Source organism: Camelus dromedarius, chromosome 6, assembly GCF_036321535.1.
Source record: "Camelus dromedarius isolate mCamDro1 chromosome 6, mCamDro1.pat, whole genome shotgun sequence".
Taxonomy (NCBI): Eukaryota; Metazoa; Chordata; class Mammalia; order Artiodactyla; family Camelidae; genus Camelus; species Camelus dromedarius.
Window position 1 is genome coordinate 64187151 of NC_087441.1, and position 24468 is coordinate 64211618.

General features: G+C 40.7%; 1 protein-coding gene across 1 annotated transcript in view; it reads left to right on the forward strand.

Annotated features, from left to right (window-relative positions):
- The window catches only part of UBE3D (ubiquitin protein ligase E3D), a 266630-nt gene extending 247365 nt beyond the window's left edge, over nucleotides 1–19265 (forward strand). The window contains exon 10 of the mRNA XM_031455976.2: nucleotides 19092–19265. Coding sequence (XP_031311836.1) covers nucleotides 19092–19097 — 6 coding nt within the window. The 3' untranslated portion in view covers nucleotides 19098–19265. The remainder of the gene's footprint in view (nucleotides 1–19091) is intronic.
- Nucleotides 19266–24468: the final 5203 nt, after the last annotated feature.

Genomic DNA, 24468 nt, shown 5'->3' on the forward strand with positions numbered 1-24468 from the left:
CTGGCAATCTCTACTAGACATCTTCTCAGCCACCAGGTTATTGGAAAAGTGGGAAGCAATGTCTTAATTCCGATTGAAAAGAAAACAATGTCCCACCTCAGCTGCCAGGTCTGCACTGCCTCTAGGCTCTGCCTGGAGTACTAAACAGGAAGATTATTCTCAAGGCAGTTGAAAACAGAAATTGGCTTTAATGAAATTTAAACCCAAAATAAACAGTCCTTTTTTTGGGTGTGGAGGGGCATTCCTCTTGCTTTTCACCTATAGCAGCTGCAGCAGAATTGAGTTACTGACTTATTTCAGGAAAAGCTTTGTTGCTGGCAGTCTTCTGACTTAATGAAACTGAAGGACCCCATACGGAACTCAGTTAATTTAAGCAACAATGGGGGATATTACATGTATTAATAATGTTTGTATTAATTCATATTAGATTGATAAGCTATTCCTCTTAAAATAATTACTGAACTTTACAAACAGAGCTTCTGAACAAACAAAAACACCTTGAGCTCTAAGCTAGAAGGGAGGCTAACGGGAAAAGAGCCTTTGGTAATGTCACATGTTACAGCCCTCTGTTCTCTGCTCTTATTGGCAGTATTTGTCCTTTTCTCAAATTCACTGACAGCAGAAAAAGGAAGAAGGGAGGCTTTTTTTTTTTCGTTCTTCTGTGCAAATCAGAGGACAAAAGTTGCTGCAAAAAACAAGCTCACTTTCCCAGTTCTTCCTTGGGATCAAGAGGTAGTCATATAACACATTGCTTGCCTCTGCGCTTACATTTTGTACTGCTCTCAGTGTTTTATTTTGGATGTGATTGGTTTCACATACCACCAGATAAAGGAGAGAGAGAAATAATTTCCCCAGGAGGTCTCCAAGCTATTAGGATATTACTATAGAAACAGGCTGTCAGCACTGACATTCTCATGCATCAACATTTGTTTATATGGAAAATGAACTATTTTAAACCATCCTGATTGCGCTTGTCCCCCACCTCCACTGACCGACCCATTTTCTGGTTTGGATTTGGGTGCCATTCTCACAATTTTTTTATCCCACTAAATTAAAATCGGTAGGTCTCTCCCAGCTTGTACATGACATCTGCAGCCTGTACTATTGCAACCCGCACAGAGTACCTTGAATGGTCTTGCTGAGCTTCTGCAGTGTGATCAGAAATGCCATCTCATTTTGTTGGTGTTGGATCATGTTACCTGAACTTTGCTTAGACTTTTATGAGCAAATTTGGAAGCTCATTGTCACCAACTTTAATCCTCGGAAGTCCAGCTCTCATCCATACAGTGGCAGGGAGCTGTTTGAGAGGACATGCTGTCATCTGTAGGATAAAATCCATAAGGCTTTAGAAACTCTTGGTTTAGAGGTTAAGTTTAGATTTATGTGCTAACTAAATCATCATAGCTTTCGAAGTGTCAAGGTGGTTTTAATATTTCTAAGTAAGGGGAAAATTCAGACTGGAACTTTAAAAATAAAGGGTAGGGCAGAAGGGTAGGGAAATTAAGATTTCTACAACCTGGTTTACCAAATCAGAGATGTTTCTTACTTAGAAAGAATGATGGCATTATTCTTTGCTGAAATATGGGGAGTTTTTTTCCCCCACTGACTTCTCTTAGCCTTTTTAACATGGTACCACATCTTGGCAATGGAGTTTTCTGCCTTGTCAGAGCCAGGCTGTTGGGAGATGGTACAGTGGACAGAAAGAGGAGATCTCAGGGGGAGAATGCATCCCTCGGGAATTCCTGGCATACTTGGAACCCCGTAATGCCACCACTCTCTCTAATTGTCATTGCCATGATAGCACAGAAGCTAAATATGATATGCATGCTATCTGGACTTCACTTATTCCAGTTACTGTATACTTAAAGTCAGTTCAACATACATGAAAGGGAGTTTCCCTGACCCCCATTTTTAAAACCCGCATCATCTGCCATATGACATCATCCAGGTCCCATTTATTCCATTTATCCTCAGATCATTTGCTAAGGGGAACTGTCGTCTGTTACCAAGTGTCACTTCTGTAGCCGAAGTCTGAATTACGTATTGCCTGAGGTGGGATGGAGGAGTTTGAGGGAACAAAGAAGCTGTTAAGGTTAAGACTTATTCTTTGCAGAGCCTGGACACCATGGGCTCTGCAGGTGAATGACACATGTGTAGAGAATGGCTCCGAGAGTATCAGGGAGCGAATAAAAGACAGGAAGGAGCACCTGAGGGATGATGCAGAAGAGGCTACGTAATGCTGTGGGTGGGGACAAAAGCCGTGGATGCAGACAAGCAAACGTAGGCAGGGCAAATCCGAGACAGAGCCACACTGGTTTAACTAGCCAGGGAACTTAGCCCAGATTTGTTCTCTAAGTGAGAACCTGCTTGTAAACAGTGCTGTCTGTGACATGTGTCTCCAGTGTCCCTCTCTGCCATTTCTGTGCCTTCTCCCTTCTGTTTAGGAGCCTATGAGCTTTGCCATCTCTGTTTTTATACCCTTCTGTGTTCTCAGTGCATCATTTGTGAGTATTATGCTGTTCCTTCACAGCTTCTCCCGTTTTCTTAATTTATTTAATCTCATTTTGAAATACTAGATTACAGTCATCAGTTGCTTTTGGACCATATATTATTTTTTTCCTCAGCTGTGGTAGTTGTCCTGGTATATGACTTGGGCCATTCTTCCTTTTTTCTTATATTTGCATGGGGCTCCAACACCACCCTGTTACTCAGGGCAATATATGATGAGTTTTCCTGTATTTGTAGGAGTTCCTTTGTTAGAGGTGGGGTGCAGGAAAGCTTTCCCAGCCTCATGGCTGTTGCCAGGCGCTAAAAAATGTAGCCTCTTCCTAGAGCCACTTCTGATTCCCTCCTTCATGAGTAGTTTTACATCTGTCTCCTTTATCCCCTGCATGCCCCTTCTGGGTTCTGTTCTCAGCAGGTTACCTCCGGGTGCCGCTCTGTTCATCTGGAAGGGGTTTAGTTGAGATCCCAAGAGTCTTGACTGTGGCTGCTCAGATCGACCCCTTCCTGCCCTGCCCTCCCTCTTCCTTGTAGCCCTCCTGGGTTCCCAAGCCCTTCTGCACATCCTCCCTCACGAGAGCCCACTGATCCCCAAAGGTTAATGTGGTCGCAGGTCCCACTTGGAGTGCGATTCTTCCTTCTGGGCGTGACTCCTGGTGGGCTGCTCCCAGTTTCCCCAGCTCAGTGCCGGCAGATCTCCTCTGCTTCTGCCACTTTCCTGCAGGGTCAGGCTCCTGGGGGAAGGGGAGGGGACAGGGAAGAGACCTGCTCTTACCCCTACTAATTTTTGGAGGATTCCTTTTCATCCATGTTCTCTCTCTCTCTCCCTCCTCCCTAACCCTTTTTGGTTCTATTTCTCTGTTTTGTTAGGAGACTTGGAGAGATTCACAAATTTTCTAGCAACCCTCCATCTTGTCCTCTCGGAGGACCCTTTGTATTGGTCAGAGTTCTCCAGAGAAACAAAACATATATATAAGTATACACACACACACACACACACACACACACACGCACACGCACACGCACACGCACACGCGCGCACACACACACACACACACACACACACACACACACACACACACGCATGCAATTGGCTCATGCAATTACAGAGACTGAGAAGGTCCGTGATCTGCTAACAGCAAGCCAGAGGACTAGGAAATCCCATGCTGTAATTCTGCAAAAGTCAGAAGGCATGTCTGAGGGCAGCAGGAGACAGAGGGCCCAGCTCAAGAGAGAGCACAGATTCCCCCTTCCTCTGCCTTTGTTTTCTCTTCAGACCCTGCAATGATTGGATGACGTCCGCCTGCTTTAGGAGAGCACGATCTTCGTTACCCCGTCTACCGTTTCAAATGCTAATCTCTTCCAGAAACACCCTTGCAGACACATCCAGAAATAACGTTTTACCCATCATCTGGGCATCCTTTAGCCTAGTGAAGTGAACATAAAATTTACTGTCCCACCATCCTTCCCCTCTAGGTTGAAGTCATTCCTTCTTTGGGCTCCAGGGTTTCAGATCACAACTCTCTTGGGGTGTTCTATTTCTTTGATGACTCCCACACATTTTTATAGCACCTTTATCTAATCTGTCCTTTTTATGTGGTCTTCAAGGGCTGTATCCTTAGCCTTTTTTCCATATTTTCTGGGCAATCTTTACTGTACCCATGATTTTCAAATCTTTTCCTCTTTGGTGAATATTTCTCTCATATCTATCCAATCCCTAGTACTCTGCTAAACTTCAGACCTGTGTTTCAAGTTGTGAGTCAGACGTACAACAGGTGAATTAAATTTGGAAAATTCCATGATGAAACTCCAGCTTCCCATTAAAACCTGTTTTACCCTAATTCAATTGCCAGGATTAATTTCTCAGGAGCCAGGCAGTCATTCTGGTGTCTTCCCTAGACTCCTCTATTCTGAGTCTCTAGCTTTTGTCAGTTCTAGCACTGCTATGGTTTGAATGTCTGTGTTCCCCACCAAGTTCATATGTTGAAATCCTGATCCCAAATATGGTGGTATTAGGAAGTGGGAATTTGGAGAGGTGATTAGGTCATGAAGGTGAAACCTTCACAAATGGGATTAATGCCCTTATAAAAGAGACCCTAGAGGATGTACTGTACCTCGTGGTGACTATACTTAACAATAATGTATTGTATATTTGAAAGTTGCTGAGAGAGCACATCTTAAAAGTCCTCATCACAAGAAAAAAATTTGTTAACTATGTGGGGTGATGGATGTTAACTAAACTTATTGTGGCAATATATACATACATCAAATTGTATGTTGGGTACCTTAAACTAGTACAATGTTATAGTCAATTCAATCTCAATAAAACTGGAAAAAACTTTAGATTAAGAGAGTGAAATAGAAAAAAATTCTACTGTTCAAGTGAGTATTATGTAGATGATCAAGTTAATATTACCTTAATACCATTAAGATAAATTAGACCTTTACATGTTTTGAATAAATGTATTTATAAGAGAGGTTTAGTAAGTTATTACATTTTTATAAAAAATTGAGCTTGTCTCAGTGTATATCAACATAATTTTATAAACATCATTAATTTTTCACACGAACAATTGCTTTTACAACTTATGTAATTGAGCAATGCTTCAAAAGCCTTGAAACAACTAAAGGCAAAGGAATTTAGCAGAAAAATAAAGTAGGATATTTATTTGCATGAGATGAATTCTTGTCTTCAGGAAAATATTGCTATGTATATAAGATCAGTCTACTCTGTAATATTGCTGGGGAATTTTTTTGTCACTTTGAAATGCTTTTTCCTTTGCTTTCAATTTTTCTGGGAAGCAAAACATTGTTCAGAAGCTCACTATCATAAAAGGAAAAATATATTTCTGATCTTCTTTTTTCCTGAGTCGAGAGGAGCTTATATGTTCCTTTTTGACTTTTTCTTCTCTTGAAGCTTTATTGTAGCCCCAACTTCGTCACATCTTAATCAGTTTTTCTAAGGCAGACATTGTTTTTTTCACTATGTACATGCAATCCTTTTTTAATAGATGAAGAGCCTCTTTCATTTCATCAACATTTTGGTACAGAAAAGCAAACTCTTATCAATAGCATTGTTATGACACTTTATTTTCTCCCTGACATCCTCCCATTAAAAATCCAAGATGGTGAGTCTCTACTTCTATTCTGAAATAATTTAGTCTAATCATTGATCATGATATCTCTAACTTTTATCATTTAATGAAGAGGTTTGATTGGCACCATCTTAAGGACATGAAAGTAATATTTAAGCTAGCTGTCCTATTATTATATATATCTATAAAATGACTTTAATTTTCATTTAGTCTTTATATTTTATTATTTTAAAAATTCCCTCTAAAGTTTTTCTTTCATTTTTCAGCTTAAAATTATATTTTGTTTTGCTAAAGAAAATTTGATAAAGATACAAAACATTTTCTCTTAATTTAAGTCATATAACCCTGTTGTTTTTTTTTAAGAAATGAATATTGCTAAAGCTGTTAAATTCCAATGTCATTTTGGGGTTAAGGAAGGGAACGTTATTCTAACATGTTTTGCAGAAGGAAGAGTATTTTCAAACAGATTAGCCAAATCAATTCTAGAATGGAAATCAGCCACTAGAAAAACCTAAACATTCAGTACGGCTTTTTAGAAATCTGAAAACCTCGTGTTAAAATGAGAAGAAGGGTCGGAAGTTCAACTCTTCTCTAAAAAATTGCATTTTTTAAAATAAAAAGAACATCTAATGAGCCTTGCTTATAATATGTAAATAAAGAAATGCATTTGATTTTTACAGAATCTAAGTTATGCAATCATTTTATATGCAAGAATACTAATGGAGAAGATTGGCTACTTCTTCAAATTCAGTTGGCCTGATCCTTAAAACTTCAGGGCCCACTCCATCTCAGAAATTTGACTAAACCAAATTTTAACTGCCAACTTACACCCCAGAGGACATTGACAACAGCTAAAACTTTCCTTGTGGGTATGCTTGTTAAGGTCTTTCCCAGGAGTTGTAGGCATAGGCAGATGTGTCTTTTCTCAGATCTTTAGAACATGTGTATAGGTACATTATTTTATAGTAATGTAATATAACTGTAGGGAAACATTTTGAGCTTTGGATATAAAAAAGAGATGAGACAGTATATAGTTTAGACAGAGTGGGAGTCAGGATTGGACCAAATGAAAGTTAAGTGAAAAAGGAGGAAGGCAAAGATGTAGAAAAGTGTACACAATGTTCCCAGAGAGTAGGTTCTTGTCTTGTGCAGGAAAGAATTCAAGACCGAGCCATTGTAAAGTGAAAACAAGTTTATTTAGAGAGATACACATTCCATAGACAGAATTTCATCTACTAGCAAGTGGGAGGATTATTCCAACTGTTTTGGGGAAGGGGCAGGGATTTCCAGGAATTGGACCCCTGCCCACTTTTTAGCCTTTCGTGATCAGCCTGGGAACAGTCATGATGCCTGTGGTGTGTCATTTGGCAGCTAATGTATTACATGAGTGTATAATGAATCTCAAGCTCTGTTGGGAGTCAGATCCTTTGCCATCTTGGGCCTAGTTGGTTCTAACCAGTTTATATTGTATCCTCAATGGCTCTGTCATTCTTTTAATGCTTGTGCCTTGCCCCCTTCCCTCCTGTCTCAATAACATTATTTTAAATTATTTTTGCAAATAACTCCTGATTTCTCACCTAAAATTTCCTCCTCCTCCCCACCCTCCCACTGAAGGACCCCAGTTCATTGTAATGGTATGCTTAAATTTCTTTCTTTTTATCTTTTTATAGTAAAGGTTTTTGCTTTGTGGTTACTATGAGGCTTACGTACAACAACTTCTATTTATAACAGTGTGTTTTAACTTGATAGCAATTTAATTTTGAATGCACTCTAAAGCTCTACATTTTTACTCCCTCCCCATGTTTTATATTTTTGATGTTACATCTTTTTAGCTTGTGTATCCATTAGCAAATTATTGTAGTTGTTTTTACTACTTTTGTCTTTTAACATTTATACTAGCTTCATAAGTGATTAACCTAACATCTTTAAAACAGATTATTCTGAATTAGTATATATTTGCCTTATCATAATACTTATTCTTTCATGGGACATATGTTTTCCTGTTACTAATTAGTGCCCTTTTGTTTTAGCTTAAAGAAGTCCCTTTAACATTTTTTTTGTAAGTGATGATGGTCTAGTGGTGATGAACTTCTTTAGCTCTTACATGTCTGGAAAACTCTTTACCTCTCTTTCAGTTCTGAAGGACCACTACTGGGCAAAGTATCCTTGACTGATGGTTTTTTCTTTTAACTTTTTATATATTGTACTACTTCCTTCTGGCCTGTAAAATCTAGTCATAGTCTGAGGAGGGTTCTTTTTCTTTTGTACTTAATTTTTTTTTCTCTTGCTGCTTTTAAAATTCTCTTCTTGTCTTTAACTTTTGACATTTTAATTATAATGTGCTGTGGTGTGGGACTCCTTGGATTTATCTTATTTGGAACTTTATGGGCTTTCTGGATCTGAATATCTGTTTCCTTCCCAAATTAGGGAAGTTTTCAACCATTATTTCTTTCAATAAGTTTTCTGCACCTTTCTTTCTCTCTTCTTCTACTGGGATCCCTATAATGAGACTCTTGGTCTGCTTGGCATTGTCCTATAAGTCTCTTAAGCTATCTTTACTCTTTTTCTTTCTTTTTTCTTTTTGCTCTTCTAATTGGATGCATTACACTGCCCTGTCTTCACATTTGCTGAAGCTTTCTTCACTTCATCTAGTCTGCTATTGATCCCCTCCATTGACTTTTTTCAGTTCAATTATTGTAGTCTTCAATCCTGTGTTCTGTTTGGTACTTTTAAATATTTTATCTCTTTGTTGAAATTCTCACTTTATTCATGAATTGCTTTCCTTACCTCAGTGATCATCTTTATGATCATTAGCTTAAACTTTTTATTAGGTAGATCTCCATTTCATTAAGATCTTTGACTTAGGTTTTATCTTGCTCTTTTGTTTGGAATATATTCCTTTGTTTCTTTGTTTTTCTTAATTTTCTGTATTGGTTTCTGTGCATTAGATAAAACAGCCACCTCTCCTGGTCTTAGGAGTGGTCCTACGTGGGAGATAAATCTTGTTGTTCAACCCTGTCTGAGCTCTTGGTTGCCTCTCAAACCTCTGTGATTGTTCAAGCAGCTTTTTCTTTTATTTTTTAATAGCTCCCAGTTGTTGAGGGTGTGTCATGACCTGTCAGTGTCTCTAAGGGGAGGATCTCCAATAGCAGCTAGGCTCAGGCTGATTGGAGGGTAGGCCCTCAGTTTGCAGCTTTTAAAGTATGGGAGATGGGCATTTCTATCTGCTCCCTCTGTGCTGAGCCCTGGGGTGATAACCAGTTAAGAACTGTTTCTTTGTTTGCTACAGTCCCATTGCAACCATGAACACAAGCCCTACTGAACACCAGAACCAGCTCTCAAGGGATGTGCCACAAAATCTGGGGAGCCAGATATGTGCACAAGCTCCTTTCCTGGAGATACCGTTGCCTTGGCACGGGGCAGAATGAATGTGAAGATGGCACCCACTGGCCTCCATGGACTCTGGAGTGTATCGTAGTCTTCCCCTAGATGTATGTTGGGAGCCTGTCCCTCAGGCCACAGCTATGAACGTAAGCTAAGAGGTGCCTGTCACAGGAAGACTGGGTGTTTCGGTTGACTGCCTCTCCACTGTGCCCTGGGGGATAGAAGGTTAAGAACTCTTTCTCCATTTGTTTTGGTACCGTGGGATCTGTGAACATAAGCCCCACAGGCCACAGAGCTAGACAATCAAGTGTTGTCCCCTGGGTGGCAGCCATAAAAACCAGAGCTCTGGAAATGTGCTCAGGTTCCTTTTTTTGGAGACCTGGAGCAAGGCAGAGGAAGAACACAAAGATGGCACTCACTGGCCCCTGTGGTCTTTGTAGTGTTTCAGTAGGTCCACAGATATGTGTTGTTAGATTTCTGCCCCTTAGGTTGATGCTTTAAGATAAGCAAATATGTCTCTTTCACAGAAAGACTGGGTCTCTGTCAGGTGCCTCTGTCCTAGGCTCTGGGATGTAGCCCCAGTAAGTCTGTGGGAGCCCTTTAGAACTGCTTCTCAATTTGCTATCGCCTCATGGGTCTCATAGATGCAAGCCCTCTTGGCTTTCAAAGCTATATGTTTTGGGGAATAGTCTCTTGGGTGCAGTTAAAGTTGGGATGCCAGATATGGGGTTTAAACCCTTTGCATGGAATGGTGGGTTTCCTCCCAATGGGTTGCCGTACCAAGGGTGGAGCTTATGGTGCGATTGTGTCTCAGATTCCCCTACACATTTCAATGTCATTTTTTTTCCTCATTTGTCCAGTGTATAGGAGTTACTCATCTAATTTTTGGGTTTCTTTCAGAGGAAATTTTCTTGTATGTAGCTATGGATTCAGAGTGTCTACGGGAAGAAAAGAGTTCAGGATGCTCCTAAGTTGCCATCTTGAACTGGAACTCAATATTTATGGTTGTCTCTCTAGGCAGGGGAAGCTCCCACATGCATGGATAAAAATAGAATCCAGACTCCAGTATGTTCTGAATAATGTGATAGTGTCAACATAAGGATATTCCAACTGACATATCTTCAGGAAGTTCCTAATATATACTTTTATTGATATAGAACATATAGTAGATTGTTTTGTTCAACATCTGTTTGTAACTTCTTTGTTTCTTCCTTGGCTGCAAAAGCTGGAAGGCTAATTATATTCTCTAAACTTTTGTATTTAGGCTTTTGGATGCAATTTAAATTTTGCCAATCAGATGCATTTGTAGGAGACCAAAATTCAGAACTGAGTTGAGTGGGGAAAGAAGAAGTGGTCCATGAACTATCCACATTGCTGCTGTGGGTCAACAGGTACTACATGGCACTGAAGTCAGCAGTTCCTGCAGCCACGTTCAATGCCAGGATCACTGTGCTTGTCATACTCTGTGCCCTGGGAGGCTATGAACTTCTTCACTTCTTCACCTGGGTGCCATTGCTGTTAGGGACTACTGGCTTTCATTGCTTGATGTCCAGTGTCTTTAAAACTATTCTTTTATGTATTTTATGTGTTATTTTTTGGTGTGTGCATATTGCTTCAGGTTTGATCATAAATCTATTCCCTCCATCTTAGCCAGATGAAATCTGTTATTGATCTTTTGTTATATATGGTGTGTTGAGATTCACTACACACAGAACACATATCTTGCTACCCTAGTAGGTATTGTAAGGCATAAATTAATGTGAGGCATGTATTGTACACCACATTTGTTTGCAAAATTATTTTCATGCTGGTTTGACATCCAAATAGAAACAGACAATTTGAATCGATGAAAGTGGTCATCAGAAGACAGAAGGGGGAAAGGCAAGCTGTGAGAATGATCGGGAGTTGGCAGTAGAAGATATGGCAAAAATAAAATGATGAGAAAGGAGGAGGGTATATCATAAGGACCAGCAAGGTAGCAATCTAGGAGGAGGAATGGAAATAAAGATGAAGAGGGAAATGTTTATCTTTGAAGGGCAGTTTTTACCTGATAAATATACCTTTCTTTTCCCTATAGAGAGGAGGTAAGGCTTTTTGTTCTCTCTCTCTTTTTAAATTTTTCTGTGTCCCTGTACTACTTACTTCAGCACACTCCTTTCCTACATGCATCTACAGGCATGTAGCCCTAAATAGAGGATAATGATCAATGAGGACAGTCATTCATTCCTTCAACAAGTAATTTTAATTTATCATCTATTCTAACCCAGGCACTGGGTTACAGCAAAAGATGAAAGTTAGCAAGGCAGAAATAGTTCTTTGTCCTAAGAATGGTGGCCCAGCAACGGGGACAGAGTAGGCCATAAGAACAGTTTGTTCTTAAAATGAGAGTAAACAGGGCACTGAGTAGCCATTGGATGTCACCTACCCAGAGCTGGGGTGGGGGTACCCAAGGAAAGCATATCTGAGGTGATGTTTGAAGGATGAAGAATTGGCCAAATAAAGGAGGAAAAAGAGGAAGGGAAGGGTGTTCCAGGCAGAGGCAGCAACAAATCTAGCGTTAACAGAGTGGTTTTGCAGAGTGGTAAAGCTCAGTATATCTGGAGTATGGACTGTAGGGGGTAAAGGAACTTAATCGGAGGCTTGATAAATTTGGGGGTGGATTTGACACTTCCCAGGTATTGATGTAAGTGATAGCTAAGACTGAAGAATTGCCTGGAATTTCCTGGTCACATATTTCCTGGATATAGAAACCCGTCTGCAGAAGAAGCACAGGGTGAGGGTTGAGATTTCTTCCTGGATTGGTTTTCTGGGGTAAGTCCTTTTCATCTTACAGGCAGGAACACACCTACTACATGACGAAATGGGAATTCTCAGAGACTCTGTATATTCTGACAAATTACAGAAAGTCAAGAACATGATTCTATCTGTTCCAAATAGTTGGATATGTTGCTTGTGACTTCTGCACATCAAGAAATGAAGATCAGATAGTATGAAACAAGGGGAAGGTGGCTATATCTTGGCCATCTTATCTTCAGAAGAATATTTGGTTTTCTTCATTGAGAACCAGGACAAGTGAGCTTCAAGGCAGGGCAGTTGAATGTCCTGAGCACTCGTCCCTTGACCTGTAGATATAACGTGAGATTAAATTATCAGCCAAGATGTAACAGGTAAGGATGTATCCTAGTGCCTCGCATTTTGGCATTTTTAAATGGAAACCAAACAGTCTTCTAATTGTCCAAATAGACAGAATTCAAGGAACAGGCTAAATTACCTTCTTTGATCACTTGAGCTGTTATAAATCACTGATTAAATATTTGTAGTACTTTTTGTTATTTACAGAGGGCTGATAACTTTTAATTTGCATAATATCTCATAATAGTTCATTAAAAAATGATGCACGATATAGAAAGCAATAGATCATTTAAATTACTTAAGAAGTAAAGCCATTCACCTCCCCCAGCCTTGTGTTTTATGAGAGTAATTTTGATTGTAAAGTAGCATTTTCTTTTTGAGAATTTGTATATGCATTTTCATATATGTTTTCCAAAGATAAGGTGAGGGGAAGGAAAAGATAATCCTAAATCCTTCATCCCAATTCTCCTAGACCACATAGAGGCCATATTAGTGTCATGGGCTTTAGCATCTGTCTGGGCTCAAATTCCAGCCCTACAGCTCAAGCTGTATGAACTTGAACTGGTTATCAAAACTCTATGAGCCTCTGAGCATCAGTTCTCTCACCTGTGATACCTCAGTAATACTTTTATTGGAGGATTGCATTGAGAATTCATTTAGCTCATTCATGCTTGAACTAGGCACATGTTAACGGCTATTATTATTAGCTCTAAAAAAGGTGGGACTAAGTGTCTTGGTTCCCTCTGGGATTTTTATGAAAACTATGAATGTTTCCTCAGGAAAAATATACATGGGACATTTTGCATATGTTTTCAAGAGTCTACCAACCCCTTAAAGCTCCTTCATAATTAAGAGCAGATGAGAGGGGATGAGATCCTGTGTCCAAGGGGAGAGGTTGGCTAGATAAGCACAAGGACAGTTGATACATCTGAACAATTGGTAAATTTGCTCATGGGAGGATTTGGAATTCTCTTCTGTGTGCATCTATTTTCTCACTGAAGGAAGAAGCAAAGCCATTAGTTGAGAATGAGGAGGGCAGGGAAGGTTGGAGGCCTACGGTGAGAAGAGTGAATGGAATAATTGTCTGGGAGAGCGAGGAAATGAATAGCGTAGGGGAAATACAGCAGGACTGCCAGGCAGCACTGGGGCCCCCCTGAGGTTTGTGATCACAGATTCACAGTGAGACGGGATAACTGATGAGCACAAATGCAGAGTGGAAGGATCGTGGTGTGTAATCTGGAGAACCATAGGCCACGTGCTGGCATGCTGACCCGCTGATCCTGGGAAGGGGTGGGAGCTCCATCATGGGAGGTTCATGAGTGCTCTCCCTTCCTCCACCTCCCCACTCCTCTCTTCCCTGTCAGGAGCTGGAGGAATCAGAATCTTGGTCTTCCATTGCCTTGGGGGGCGGTGGTACCCTTCTGTGATGGGCAGGGAGGGAATCTGTGCTCTAGAATAGATGCTTTTTCCTCTTTCCACCTACTGCTGTCTCAGGTAGCTGTATTACTTGTGCTAACTCCATCTTAGGTAACTGCATATCTGGCAATGGAGTGTTCTGTTGGATTATCAAAGTGTCCTTTGATAAGCAAGTTATCTATGCATTTAATACATCATTTTCTAAGGAAAAAGTACTTTGTGCATAAAAAAGCATGTTCATACTGAATTGCCATGACTCACAGGGGGAAATATATGTCTTATTTCACTTGCCTTAAAGGGTAGGAAAATACAAATGAAGGTAAGGGTGTAACTTTCCTTGCTCTTTTTGGAAAAGTGTATACATCAGTTTTTCTACATACTTGCATCCACTGGTAGCATTTTATTTTCTCCATCAACTTGTTTCTGCCAAGGACTTGAGAATAGGAGTTGCTGGCAGTTTTCTTCCCATTACTGCCAGAACGTGCACTGTGATGAAACACGACCCAGGGAAGCCACAGAGCAGGAGGAGCGCCAGCAGTTTCTGCCTCTCCCACCTCCATAGGATCTGGGTTTCTCCTTTCAAGATCGGGTTCCAGGATCAGTGCTCTTTCCCTTCCTCTTTATATACAGCCCTTTGTTTCTCAAGCAAAAGCCTACTTTGCCAGCCAGTGTGGAGGTCCAGGCACACCCTACTCAGGTGGGAAATGAAGAGCGCTGTCCTCTCTGCTCCTCACTGTGGACAGGCAGTGCGAGATATCAGTGGGCAAAGATAGGCTTTCAAAGTCAGCTAGACGTGAGCTGAAGTGCTGATTTATTGCAAGTTGCAATAATTCTTCTTAGTCTTACATACAATTCCTCTTCATCCTCGTCTTCTCCCTCATCTCCCTTGTCTCCCTCCTCTTCCTCCTCCTCTTCCTTTTCCTCTTTCTCCTGCACCTCTTCCTTCTTTTCCAGGGTGTAAACCTATGACAATAGCATCAAAATCAAACTGGCTTCAACCATAAAGATTTTATGAGTTTGTGAAATCAGAAGTCAAAGGTAGGATGGCTTCTGGTGACCTAATCCCGTGGCCCTTGCTCCCTATATTTGTGTTTCTTTAGCTCTTCTCTCCCTAGTGGACTGACTTAATTCCGAGGTTCTGGCCCTTGTATCTTTTAGGAAGATCCAGAATGTCTTCCAGAAGGTGAGAAGGAACTTTAGCAGAAGCCCCAGGAAGCCTCTCCCTGGTCACAGTGGGTCATGTGACGGTTTCCCACCCTCTGGAAAGGAGGATGGGATTGCTTTTAGACAGCTAAGACCCACTGGAGGAACTGGGTATGGGTTCATCCTTCTCAGAGACTGTTATAGGGGAAGAAAAAAATCCATAGAAAGATACTGAGATTTTGTTAGGAAGAAAGAAGGAAGGAATGGATGCAAGGCAAACAACCAACATTCCAGTCCCCCCGGAGCTGGTGCACTGCTCTCCCTGAGCACTTCTGCTTACCGAACAAGTAAGCTCCCTTCTCCGTTTGGTTCTGGGTTAAAACTGTTCAGCCAGCTGGCCCCAGAGGTCTCTTATATCTCCTAAAGGTGTCTTCCTGAAGTAGACTTTCTGGGCACACAGCCTATATGAGAGTCTTAGAGACTCTGCCTTCTCCATGTGTCACTCAGTCTTTCCTGGTGCTTTTGGTGGCCTGGCTTTTCTGGACAAGATTTGTATTTTTCTTTCATTCATTCTCTCCTTGGCACTCTCACCATCTGAAGCTTCTAGGCTCCCATTCAAGATTCCTGTGCTCTGCCCAGGGGGTCACCCCTCCCAGGAACTCATCTTCTGGTCTTTTCTTGTTACTGACTCTGGCATTAACTTCAAAAAATCTAAAACCCACCTGTGTTTGATTACCCCCCATCCCTTACATCCAGTCCTTTCCCATTCCCATTTCATGTTTGTTGCTATCATTCAGGGGCATTAACTGAGTAGAGACCATGTGAGGGCAGAAACAGCAGCCCAGGTGCGTTCAGCTCCGATCGCTGCTGGACAGAGCCACAGCTACCATTCTTTTAATGTGACAAAAAGGACTCCCCTGGAGGGGAGCCTACCCCGCCTACAGGTTGGAAGATGAGGTTCCACAGTACCCCATCTACAACATGAAGACCAGGTCTGCTTGCTCTGTTTTGGGGAGTTGCTGCCACTGGGGAAAGGGAGAGAGTTATGTCCCTAGAATCACATCCTCACCAGTGAATAATTTCAGAAAATTTTAAAGCATAGTCCCAGTTTTTCAAAACCACAAATTAAAAACTGATTTACTGCAAGGTTGTTTTGCACTCCTGACAAGGACTATACATCATAATCTGTCAAACTCTTTCCCTCTTAGAGGGAGCATGTGTTATTGTGAATGAAGAGGGCAAAGCAGGCTCCTTTCCTCTATTCTCTTCTGGAGGCAATGTATTTTGTGTCCCCTGGAAAGAAAAATGGCAAAACTGGGCAATTATAAATGCAAACTTTAAGACCTTTTACGTGTGTTCATGCACTTGTGAAAGGGTCAAGGATCGAAGTGACATTAGTATTACTATATTAGGCAACTTTAACAGAGAACATACTATGTGCCAGATATTAAAAGTAATAACTTATTTAGTCTTCACGGACTGCCATGAGGATAAGTGGTATTGTTATTATTTATGTATGGAAGCTCTAGGACCCAAGATGAAGTAATTGGTTCAAGTTAACACACTTGGTAAACAGCAGAGTTGTTTACAAGAGCAAATCTGGCACGTTGTCTCCAAAGCTCTTGTTCTGTAAAGACTCGCACTTTACTTGGAAGTCTCCCCCTCCACCCCACCGCCCTGCCTCACCCTTTTAACAGCACATCCCTTGCATGATAGTACATTGCGTTACTTCTCTTACCTTTAGGATGATTCCTTTGTTGTCTGCCTTCTTGGCTCCTTTTATGATTTGTGTGTCCTTTTCCTGTGGAGGGAAGTTTATGCCATCAAGGAAAGGTCTGATGAGTGTCTGGGCCCGAGGGAGGAACTGGGCAGAGTCAAAGAAAGGAATCAGACTAGATGAATTCAATGAGCAACGCATTGATTTCAGGGCAGCTGGAAGATCCCAAGGGCTTAGAAGAGAGTGGTCCAGAATATTGACAGCTAGAAATTTATACACAGTAGGCTTAGTAAGAAGTCAGACTCAGGGGATGGGGCCACAGACCTTCTGTTTCTCACCTTGGCTTGTCCACCACCTGATTCACTCTCTTTAATCAAAGTTCTAGTGAGCAGATCGTCTATATGCCTTTCCCAGCATTGCTCTTTTGACACATCTTTATTTTGTGTCTGTCAATCCTGTGCTGGCTTTCGATCTTAAAGGGCTCCTGGACCTTCCTGGGTGAAATTCAAAAAGTAAATCTTAGAGCAGCTGTTTCTTCATTTTTTTTTTATGCATCAAGAATTTATTGAATATGTACTATATTTCTGATACTGCCTTAGGTTCAGGAAGTTATTTAAATGATAAAGAGAGCTTTAGCCCCTCTAGAGAGAAGGCAGAAAAGGGGAAAAGGCAACATTTTAATTCTACAAATGTTTGTCCATGAGCAAATGCTGGTTCACCTCAGGTGGTAACGTTTGTCTTGACCTCAAATTCAAAGCAGGTGATAAAGTTTATTTCAACCTTAATTCTAGACCATTTCTTTTCATTAGAAGATTTAGTCTTAGTCAATTGTCTATAGATTCAAAAGTCCATGGATCAGGCACGTGTCTTCACTGCTGTATCTCAGCGCCCATCACAGAGCCCGAGATGCAGCAGGAGCAGCAGCGAGCATTTATTGAAAAGGATCACTTCTCAGAAACTGCTTTGTAATATTGGTATGCTCTGTGTATGGATTTCTTCTGCCCTTTCTCCCAACTTGACTCTCAGCTCTTTCAAGCTTTGTAAAGTTTTTGTTTGCAAGAAGGACCCAGGAAATAAAGAGATTCCTAGGGAACTAAAAAAAACTTTCTGGAGGAGAGAGAGGTTGACCAAGATGCTGACACAGGAGGCTCCTGAATGCCTCTCCTCCCACAGACGCACTGACAGCTTTACATCTATAGCCACACACAGAGCAATTACCTCTGAGAGAAATCCAGAAACTAGCTGAGTGACTCCTACACAATGGAAAAATGAGAAAATACCCACATTGAAATGAGTAGGAAAGGCTGGAACACACTCTTGCCATAAACGTTGGCACAGCACCATACAAGCTGTGGGATGAGGTTAGGGGAGCTCCCAACTCCCTGCTTCTCCCTGAGGAGTGGAGGGTTTGGAACCCACACTTAGCATCCTGAGTTTTAAGATTCCCACCTGAGGACCAGGCCCCCAAAACATCCCGCTCTGAAAGCCAGAGTCTTGTGTCCTTGAGACTAGCAAGACTATAGCAAATCAGGAGCAGCTGCTTCCAAGGGCACAAACACTCACCCTGTCTGTTCCCTGGGGCTCACCATCTCCCACCATCCAACAAAACAAAAGAAAACAAAAACAAAAACCCCAAACACCCCCAAAGCCCCCAAACAAAAAAGAAACAACAGCCCCTTGCCACATACACACAAAAATAATTCAAAAATGGGCAAGGATATGGGGAAAAGGAAACCCTTGTACGATGTTGGTGGGAATTTTTTTCCACCATGGAAATTAGTATGGACGTTCTTTAAGAAATTATAAACAGGTATACCATATGATCCAGCAATTCATTCTGGGTATATATCCAAAAAACCCCCAAAATGTTATGTCCAGGAGACATCTGTACTCCCATGTTTATTGTAGCGTTAATCACAATAGCCAAGATGTGGATGATCTAATTTTCCGTTAATGAATGAGTAGTTCAATAAAATGTGACACACTCACAGGGATATTATTCAACCCTCAAAAGGGGGAAATCCTGTCATTTTTAACAGCATAGATGAAACTGGAGCACATTATGCTAAATGAAATAAGCCAGACAGAGAAAGACAAATACTACATGGTATTACTTATATGTAGAATCTTTAAAAAAAATATCAAACTCATGGAAACAAAGTAGAAAATTGGTTGCCACAGGATGGGGGCTGGAGTGAATAGGGAGAGGTTGGTAACAGGGTGCAAACTTTTAGCCTTAAGATGTGTAATATCTGAGGACCTACTGTGTGAAATGTGACCATAATTGATAACTGTATTGCATAAAATTGAAATTTGTTAAGAGAGTAATGCTTCAATGTTCTCACCAAAAAGAAAAATAAAAGAAAGAAAAAGTGTGAGTATGTGAAGTGACAGATGTATTAATTAGCTGCATGGAAGGAATCTTTTCACAATGTATATGTATATCAAGTCATCACATTTATATTTTAGATATCTTACAATTTCATTTCTCTATTATACCTCGGTAAGCCTGGGGAAAAAAACGTCCCAGAGCCTTTTCCTAGATTGATGGGTAGTGGGAGAGTGAAAACACGGGAGCAAATTCTGTGTGAAACTTGTGCTTGGAAGTGGAATAAAACTGAGTTAAACTTTCATCACTGCATGTGAGGGGATGCTCAGTTTGTCTAATGAACTCTTCTATTTTCTCTTCCTGTTGTCTTCAGCTGTAGGAGATCTGTGGCAGGAGAACACGTGGGAACAGATTTCAGAGCTGGGCATGAGTGGATCCTGACAGAAAACACCACCTGGCATCTTCACAGCTGTCACAAGTGTGTGAGAAGAGGGGCGAGGAAGAGGTGAGAGGTGGGTAAAGGCTGTGGGCGAAGTTAGCTGTTTGCTCCTGTGTTTGTATACGTGGGTGAAAACATACAATGACACAGCATACTGATTTAAATTTGTTTTAGCATCAGAGATAACAGTCTCAGAAGAAAGATGATCAACTTTACTGTTTATTAAAAGTCAGGCAAGCGGTGATTGAAAACGTTTAACTAAGACTCTTTGGGGGAAATGATGCTGAACTGTCTTTGCCCATGGGGCCGTGTCCGGGTTCCGGTACTCCATCTGCGTGGGGGACACCCCTCTCTTCTCTGCCTTCTGCCCCACTAGCTTGTGGCCATTATCCATTTTCAAGGTTAAGCTTGACAGGGGTGTTGCCATATGGAAGTCTGAGAGTGTGAGAATCTTTCCCTTTTAGTCCTAATTCTTTTTTTTTTTTTCTCTTTCTTTCAACCATGTGAAAGTAACTCTTTTTGGTCCTAATTCTGAATAATACAGGCGACCCAACCTGTATTTTCACCCATAAAACCAATGCGATTCTCATGCCTTCATTCTTTTCTCCTTATTGAGCCTCTGTTTCCTCATCTGTAAAATGGTGAAACTAGATTTCAGAGTTCCCTTCCAGCTCCATTCTCCTGTGGCATCTGTGATCTGCCTCTGCTGGGTAGAGGGCCAAAGGAGATCACTAATGGAGTATCTCATTTGAAGTAGCAAATGAATTTCTGAAAATTGTATTTTAGGCATGCCAAAAATTGTTTTTAAAGGACATTTTTAGTGACTTACTTTGGAAAGTTCTTTTCTCCAACTTCACCTAATTTGAGGTGTTTTGATAGCTGGACTTAAAAACACCACTTATCTGTTGTTTTCTGTCTATAAAGTACATACTTGTTTTACCATGTGCTTGTTAAATGATAAAAGCATCAATAAAAATCCTCTACCTCCATGGTGGTGTGGAAGTCATCTGTAGAGAGTTAAATATCCAGCACTGGCCTCTGGGAGAGGGCCTGATGTAGCAGTTGTGTATGTAGATTAAACAAAGGACAAAAAACAAGTTCTTAAGGACAATATTTTAATTGAGTACAAGGAGCAGCAAATTTATCAAGTGATATACTGAGTGAATTTTTATTCAGTGGACTAGAGAAGGCACCATCTCCTGTAGTAAATTAAAGAAGACAGTTTGAAGGACATTAGAATTTATGGACTACAAGCAGAAAGGAAAATGCTTCATCAGTTTGGGGAGAAGACTTGGGCATCTGATGACATCTGGATGACTTGAAGATAGTTGTGGGCTTAACTCATTCTGAAGAAGATTCCGTTTTCTTTATTGTGGTAGGCAGAATAATGGCTCCATACCTAATTCCAGGAACCTGTGAATATGTGACCCTACATGACAAAAGGGACTTTTGCAGATGTGATTAAGGTTAAGGACCTATCACAAGTATAGATGCTCAACATCGCTAATTATTACAGAAATGCAAATTAAAACTACAATGAGGTACCACCTCACATTGGTCACAACGGCTATCATCAAGAAGTCTACAAATAATAGACGCTGGAGAGGATGTGGAGAAAAGGGAACCCTCCTGCACTGTTGGTGAGAGTGTAAATTGGTGCAGCCACTATGGAGGACAACATGGAGGTTCCTTAAAAAAAACTAAAAATAAACTCACCATATGATCCAGCAGTCCTACTCCTGGACACATATCCAGAAAAGATGAAAGCTCTAATTCAAAAAGATACATGCACCCCAATGTTCATAGCAGCACTATTTACAATAGCCAAGACATGGAAGCAACTAAATGTCCATCAACAGATTAATGGATAAAGATGTGGTGTATATATATACAAAGGAATATTTCTCTGCCATAAAAAGAATGGGATAATGCCATTTGCAGCAAGACGAATAGACCTAGAGATTATCATACTAAGTGAAGTAAGTCAGAGAAAGACAAATATCATATGATATCACTTATATGTAGAATCTAAACAAATGATACAAATGAACTTACTTACAAAACAGAAATAGACTCACAGACATAGAAAACAAACTTATGGTTACCAAAGGAGAAAGAGGGAGGAGAGATAAATTAGGGATTTGGGATTAACAGATACAAACTACTATATATAAAATAGATAAACAGCAAGGTTCTACTATATAGCACAAGGAACTATATTCAATACTTTATAATAACCTATAATGGAAAATAATCTGGAAAAGAAAAAAAAAACTCTCTCTATATATAACTGAATCACTATCCTGTATACCTGCAACGTTGTAAATCAACTATACTTCAATTAAAAAAAAAAAAGGTTAAGGACCTAGAAATGGGCAGGTGGGCCCAGTCTAATCCATGAGTCCTTAAAATCAGAGACCCTTTCCTAGAGGTGCGATCACAGAAAATGTCAGAGAGATGGGATGTTACTGACTTTGAAAATGGAAAAAGGGGCTGTGAGCCAAAGAGTGTTGACAGCCTCAAGAAGCTGGAAGAGTCAACAAAACATATTCTCTGGAGGCTCCAGAAAGGAAGGCAGCCCTGCTGACACCTTGATTTCAGTTGATGAGACCTGTCCTGGACTTCTGACCTCGAGAACTGTCAGGTATAAAGATACGCTGTTTTAAGCAACTAAATTGGTGGTAATTTGTTACAGCAGCAGTAGAACACTAATGTAGTTACTCAAATTCATATCCACATAAATAAAACCCCCGACATTTCAATGTCAAACGGCTTTACAAAACAGAATCAAGATTTTATCTGCCAAATCCCTTATGTTATGTTCCATCAAGGACGTGTTTATGTCTTACAATGCTCAAACCAGATCACAAAAAAAATTGGTGCTTCTTTGATTTTTCTGACCGCCTGTGGCCTTTCCTTGGCTCATATAGGCTGACTTTGTGTTTTTCCTGCCCCTTCCTTGGTAGACAGCAAGCTCCCTTTTGGGGATGGTTACTCTCAGTCTTTCATCACTAACCTGTCCTAAAATCCCTTTAATTTTGTACCTTGCCATTTGAATTGTTTTTGAGAAGTGTTTCAGTGTTTTCACAGAGCATACAATATTCTCAGCTTTTCCTTGAGAATTCCTCCTTTAGCTTATCATGCTTATTATTTTAAAAATATATTTTGAGTGACTTATAATTTGTTGGGTTTTTGTTTTTGCTCCTTATCAGATGCTGTTGGCCTTGAATATTGAGACAAGGTGTACTGTCTCATTTGAACACATTTTGTGTGGTGGGATGTGCAAAGAACTCCTCATTGTAGGGATTCCTAGGTATAGAGGCATCCAGACAAATATTTCCTACAGGTTCCTTCTGGGTCTCTCACTTCAGGAAGACTGGGTGACTGTTTGTTTATCTAAAGGCTTTAGCCTCTTTCATCCAAAGGCAAGAGTAGAGCCAAACTAAGTAGCCTAGAGTAGAACCAACCAAGGGCCTCACTTTTGCCCTGCTTAGCCCAAAGGTGAGAGGCATCCCAAAGCAATGGGTTCGTGCATCACCATGTTATCTCACTTGGTGTAAAAAAGTAAAGAGAGTAAACTGTCCCAACCCAGCTTCCCATATCAGTTGAATACTAAGAGCATGGAAAACATCTAAAGGCCTTAGAATTCCATCTCTGTAATACACCCAGACCACCCACTTCCGTTCTAGCTGTTTCATTTGATCTGAATGTTTGTGTGCCTCCAAAATTCATATGTTGAACTGTTAACATTCAATGTGATGGTATTAGGAGATGGAGCCTTTGGGAGGTAATTAGTTTTGAGGATGGAGCCCTTATGAATGGGATTAGTGCCCTTATAAAAGAAATCCCACAAAGCTCCCTAGCCCCTTCTGTTTTGTGAGAACACAGCAAGAATTCTGCAACCTGGAAGAGGGCCCTCACCAGAACCATGCTGCCACCCAGACCTGGGACTTCCAGCCTCCAGAACTATGAGAAGTAAATTTCAGTCCATAGACTTTCTAGAACTTCATCACCCAGGAGCTTTCTTGTCTCTGTCTTACAACAGTCTGAGGCTCCCAGCATCCCAGTGCACTTTTCTACAAGAAGAATATGACTGCCTCTCACCCACTCCATCATCATGGTCCCTGGAACAATCATCCTGGTTGGGAGAATCACACCTAATAAGCATGGCCACCTGCGGCTTTCATCAGGTGCTGTGACTTGGAATAACTCCTAGAGAAGGTGCTTTGGTGACGCAGGACACATCTGGTCCACTGATTCACATGTACCACTCCCACTCCTCCTCTTCATACCTTGTTCTACAGTCTAGTTTCTTGCCCATCAACTGGTATATCATTTTTTTGCTCTGTTATCTTGCTTTAATTTTTATCACCTTTTTCAGGATACAAGTCCAGGTTTTCTCTTCAGGAATTTGTTACCACAATTAAGAGGCATCCTGGCCTATGTTCTACTTTGGACTCTAGGCATCAACAGACTAGACCCATTTCTTGTCTTGTCCTTAACACCATCAGGAACTATCAGGAGCAGGAGACATTGGATTCCACTGTTTCTTCTAGCAATAGCTCCTCCATTCTATAGGTTGTGACCCTATTTACTTCTTAAAATGATCATTCTGGCTACTATGTGATGAACGGAAGTCATAAAACAGCAGGAGACAAAGTTGCATGACCACGGTCCAGGGGAGAGACGGTTGTGGTTTGAACTAAAGTGGAAGAAGGAGAGTTTATGAAAAGTGATCAGATTTGGCTTGAATTGTGAAATTAAAGTCAGTAGTATTTGCTGTGGATGGGATTTGGAGGATGAGAAGAATAGAGAAGTTAAGAATAAGTCAAAGCATTTTAGTCTGACTATTTGATTAAATGTTGATGCCATTTACTGAGCCAATGAATACTTAGGGAGGAACAAGTTTGAGGAGAGAGAATAGGAAAGAGTCATCTCAGTTGAGCTCTTGGTAGCATTTGACACACGTGGGTATTCCTTTCCTAAAGCCTTTTCTTCAGTTGCCTTTGGGAAACATCTTCTCGTGGCTTTTCCGTGCTTTACTCACCACTCATTCTGTTTCTTTTCTAGATCCTCCTCCTCCTCCTCCTCCCAGTCCACAAAGATTGTAGTAATGTAAGGCTAGTCCTCATTTTTTTCATCATTTTCTGGATATATGCCCAGGAGTGGGATTGCTGGATCATATGGTAGCTCTATTTTTGGTTCAAAATGATCTTCTTGAGTCTGCAAAAGTTTGTGTTATCTCCTTTTGCCAATGTCACTTTTTAGAAAGCATTCTTTGATGTAACATCTATTTCTCCTGGGTGTGAAA